Source organism: Sceloporus undulatus, chromosome 5, assembly GCF_019175285.1.
Source record: "Sceloporus undulatus isolate JIND9_A2432 ecotype Alabama chromosome 5, SceUnd_v1.1, whole genome shotgun sequence".
Classification (NCBI taxonomy): domain Eukaryota; kingdom Metazoa; phylum Chordata; class Lepidosauria; order Squamata; family Phrynosomatidae; genus Sceloporus; species Sceloporus undulatus.
In genome coordinates, this window is record NC_056526.1 from 32,011,001 (window position 1) to 32,015,904 (window position 4,904).

The 4,904-nt window shown below is 40.5% G+C and overlaps 1 protein-coding gene across 3 annotated transcripts in view; it reads left to right on the top strand.

Moving 5' to 3' along the window:
* Window positions 1–436: 436 nt before the first annotated feature.
* Window positions 437–4,904, top strand: part of HMGXB4 (HMG-box containing 4) — a 21,204-nt gene continuing 16,736 nt past the window's right edge. For 2 of the 3 annotated variants that reach the window (XM_042468557.1, XM_042468559.1), the window contains exons 1-3: window positions 437–560; window positions 1,111–1,238; window positions 3,715–3,793. In XM_042468557.1, the coding sequence (XP_042324491.1) occupies window positions 530–560; window positions 1,111–1,238; window positions 3,715–3,793 (238 nt within the window). In that variant the 5' untranslated portion in view covers window positions 437–529. Of the gene's footprint in view, window positions 561–1,110; window positions 1,239–2,059; window positions 2,160–3,714; window positions 3,794–4,904 lie in introns of those variants that run through there. The other variant, XM_042468558.1, reaches the window with a different exon arrangement.

The window sequence follows — 4,904 nt, forward strand, 5'->3', positions numbered from 1 at the left end:
TGCTCAGAATACATGGGTTTTAAAGCCGCTTCCCCCTGATATTTCATGCAATGGTACAAAAGCCAAAGAAAGCTAGTTGGTCATTGTTCTTTTTGACATGTAGAGGAATGATGGTTTTGCTTTGTTGTTGTTGTGTGCCTTCAAGTCATTTGTGACTTACAACAACCCTAAAATGAACACATCATTGGGTTTTCTTGACAAGATTGTTCTGAGGAGGTTTGGTATTGCCTTCCCCTGAGGCTGAGAGTATATTTCATAATATGAAAACCAGATAAATGAACTACCTGTTGAATGTGATATTTCTCTCTGAGTCCTGGTGTCTTTGAAGAGTAAACTGTCAAGGCACATCTCTTCATCCTTCCACTTCCATTTCATTCTTAACATCTTCATTCAGTCTCTTTCTGCTTTATGATTCCACTTTATGGGAGGGTTATTCTCATTCTCTATTTCTTAGACCTTGTGCTGTAGACGGGAACAGGGGAAGGAGCCCAGACGTGGGGACACATTCCCAGGCCCTTGCAGGACCGCCATGGCTTATGATGTCTCCTGGAAAAAAGAAGGTAGGATTGTTTCATAAATCTGAGAGGTGTTACACAGAGAATACCATCCCATCCCATGGAGTGAGCGGCTAGGAAAGAAAGCCATTGTCTTGCATGGACCGGGTTTCTGCAGCATTTCCAGATTTATCTTCAGGGATTCGAAAGCATTAGGACAGGATCATGAGGCTCACCAAGGATAGTTCAGAGTGCTGATTAAATTCTTGGCCACGCAGCACTTTCAAACTCAGTCAGCTCCTTAAAATAATTATTGTAGATCGGGGACTGGATCCAGATTTACATAGGACAACATAGATCCCTAGGCATGTGGCAGAGCCTTTAAGCAAGAGTAAGTATAAAACATCCATCTTCCCTATGGCAACATAAAGCACAATACATTTCCCCAAAGACTTGGGACAGTGCTGTAGTGTAATGTTTAGATCCCACTGTGGTTTTGGAGCATGTAACTCGATGTGTGCTTCCTTTAATGCATCTTACTTTATTTCCAGGTACATTGTTTTGTGGTAGAATGAAATGAGATGATTTCATGACTTCATTGTGTTGCTTCCTCCAGACTGCCTAGAGAGTGAACAAGTTGACGGCGTGGGGCTGATAGCAGGCCAAACCCAGCGAGAGAAGAAACATTCCTACAAAGATCTGCTTCGAGAAGAGGTTAGAAAGAATTCAAAGAAGAAACTGAAGGTGAGAATCTGAGATACAGACACATTTGTCAGTCTGGTTTGAATGAAATGGCTGCAGAGAAATTAGGAATATGTTGATAAACTGTTTATCCAGCGTTTTTAAATTACAGTACTACAGGCTGAAACTCCCTTATCCTGAAATCTGAGAACCTCCAAAAGCTGAAAAAATTGCCCTCAGCCATCCACATCTGCCTTGAAGGAAAGTTACTCATCCAGTGTCTGCTGAGTTTTTCCTCAAAAGAGCCCTTACTCCATGACTATCAGAAATTTGGTAGGAGGAAGAGAACAGGAGGAAGAGACCGAGGGCTCAGTTTTCTAAAGCTCTGCTCACGCAAAGCCCCTGTAAAAATTTTCCTGGCTGTCAGCACACTTTTCACCCTTTTAGGAAAGTAGTCCTCATAGCTGACAACGGGAAGTCCAAGCGGATTTGGCCACCGTTGTCAGCTGGCACTTTACTCAGCAAAAGCCACATGGACTTTCCTCATCCTTCCCAATGATTGAGCAAAGGCTCCTTGAAAAACTCATCAGGTGCTGGACGTGTGACTAACTTCTTTTCTCCCATGCCCCATCCCTTATTATGTATTATGTATATGGGAATACAGATATTCCAGAATATGAAATATGATAACCTGTAATAGAAATAAAAACTCAAGGAAAATTTGCTCTCTATTCTGTTTTTAAGCCTGACCCCTGAAGCTGAAAAACAGGTTTTTAATGGCTTTATCGTTTGCCACAAGCAGCTGATTGCTCATAAATATATTACCTTTGACTGTGGAAGTTCTGTTCTGCCATCACAGCTTATAGAGCTTTTGTTTCTTAAAGCTTTCTAGGCCAGTCTTGTATTTGAGGACTAGCATGATAGCGATAGCCTACCAGGAACTGCATGCAGGTTAACAGAATTCATGTGAGCAAGCCAGTGGAGGTATGAAATCTAAATGGATATTACTTCTAGTATAAAAGTTCAGTTCTCCCACCTTCATCAGCAACTGAAAGGGTATAAAAACATTTTCCAGGGAAAACAACAGTCTTGTGGCATCTTAAAACTAACCGGTTTATTATAGTGTGTGCTTTCATGAATTACTGTGCACTTCCTCAGGCATGTGGAGTGTTATCTTGGGCTCCAGTTACAGTATACATGTTTGGGGGGGGGGAGGGTATAAAGATACAGTAGAAGGAAAATTAAAGCAGGAGGTCCCAATAATGGCAGCTAGCTGGCTGTTCACAAATGGCTGCTGTTAGAAAAATTGGCACTCAGTAAGCCAAATAAGAAATTTAATGTGACAAGAATTTGTTACCTTGTTTCAAACCTTGTGTGAAAGACTGGAACGTGTAATAGTAGTTCAGCAGTTTATTGAATCTCCATTTGATATTCCTTTGTTCCACAATAACGTGAGAGGGACCTATTCAACAGGTCTGCCAATAGTATTGATCTCTTGTAGTAAAAAATGTGACCTTAAGAAAACTAAGGCCCAAAACACACAGGCCAAATAAAGCAGGTCCTGGACACTGAGGGGGCATGACAGTCAAACGATATATACCCCCAAAGCATCCGGAAGCCTCTCTGATGCCATGATCCAGTCCTTTGGACTGGATAAAAAAAGAACGGAAATAATCCGGCGACTGGTGGCGACTGGACTGCGGCGGAAGTGGGCCATTCAGTTGCCATGGTCCTAGTGCTATCACAGTCAGAATGGTCAGAGGCCATTCCCTATCAGCCTTGTGCTTTGCCCCTAAACATGATTTTCTGGATTTATAAAGTGATATATGAATGTTATTACTCTTTTGGAAAGATATCTATAAAATTATATCCCCTTTATCTAAAAACTAGGATGAGACAAATCCTAGTCTCATTTCAGAAATCTTACTTGTGCAGTTCCATTTGCGTCATGGCAGATCCCAGCTAAATTCAAAATTGAATGATAATTCTAAATTAAAATTTTATTTCTTTGGCTATGTTAGTCAGGTTTAACAAATTGCAATTGTTACTGTCTCCCTAAATATAGCCTAAATAATAATGAGGTCTATGACCTCCCTTATTCATTTTATTGGGAAAGTAAACACAGTGCCTTTCCTCAAACATTCCCCTTGCACTGCCATTTATCCTATTAGTCTTGAGGTAAATTTTGTATTCTGTTTTTGTTGTTTGAAAATCCAGCTAGGAAAAATTATTTTCCACTCTTAATTGTGAAAATCCTGTGTTCTCTGTATGGTGTATTTCTAAATTTCACAGCGTTCCTAGCAGCACAGAAATATCATATAGGACAGATCAACCAGGAAATGTGTGTTAGAATTAAGTATGTATATGCTAGTGGGACAAACCTAATGCCCTGGTGATGTTTGTTAACATCATTCTTCACCATTGGCTATCTGAGTTGGGCTGATGGCTGACAGTTATGTTTTGGGGGGGGCACAAGTTGCTGCTCATAATACATATCTTTATCTTGTTGCTGCTTAAATGCTATTGTTTTCTTTTGCAGGAGAGTGAACTCGTCTTGCTAGGGACAGATTCTCACAAGAAGAAGAGGAAGCATTCCTCCAATGACTACAGCTACAGAGGTAAGGTAGCAAACTTTGAGGTACTTTTTGTACTTTTAAAAAAGAGTTAGTAGACTTCATTTTTACAGGGTCTGCTTTGTTTTTCCTACCACTCCAGATTTACCAGTTGTAGCAAAATATAGCAAAATTTACTCTTTACAAAATAGTGGGTCAGAAAGAACCACAGACATGTCTTAGAATTAAGAAACAGGATGCATCTGAGTGTATCTCAGCCCCAGCACTGAACCCACAATGCACTCCCAAAAGCTTTTTCCTGTTTGAGACAAGAGCTTCCTTTATAGCAGCCACTACCATATACAGTTGTGTACAAGTCAACCTCATGTATAAGTCAAGGGAAGGTTTCAGGATCAAAATCCTGGATTTTCATATGACCCATGGATAATTTGAGGGTAAAACTTAGGGGGCTATAAGGCAGGATGTAAAGTGGGAAATACCACTTCCGTCCCTCCTCCTCCTTCTCTGGGCCTCTCCCAACTGATTCCCAGGTGCTGGAGGAGAGGTTTTAACATCAGAATGGCAAAGGAAGCAAGTGGATTTAAATGGAGAGTTGTTTCCATAGAAAGCCAGGTCTTGCAAAACAGACCAGAGAGAGAAGCAAGGGGATTTAAATGGAGAGTTTTTTTAATTGGAAGCCAGGTCTTGCAAAACGGACGAGAGAGAGAAGCAAGTGGATTTAAATAGGGAAATTTTTCCATAGGAAGCCAAAGAGAGAAGCAAGTGGATTTAAAGGGGGGGCTTTTTCCATAGGAAGCCAGGGCTTAGAAAACGGACCAGAGAGAAATGCAAGTGGATTTAAATGGGAAGTTTTTCCGATTGGAAGGAAAGACTTGCAAAACAGAATGGAAGGGGAAGGGATTGGTGTTCAATGGGGATTGGGGCATCAGGCTTGCTTTAGGACATTGCTGATGTTTTGACTTTTATATAAGTCTATCTTTAAGGTCAATTGTGGGGCATAAATTTCTCAACATAGTTGAGTATATACGGTAATTTGGGTTGCAGGAAGTTGAAACAGATTAAAGTTATACATCCTTAGTGACATAATAATAATAATAATAATAATAATTTTTATTTATAGACCGCTATTCCGCAATGATCATAGCGGTGTACAGTT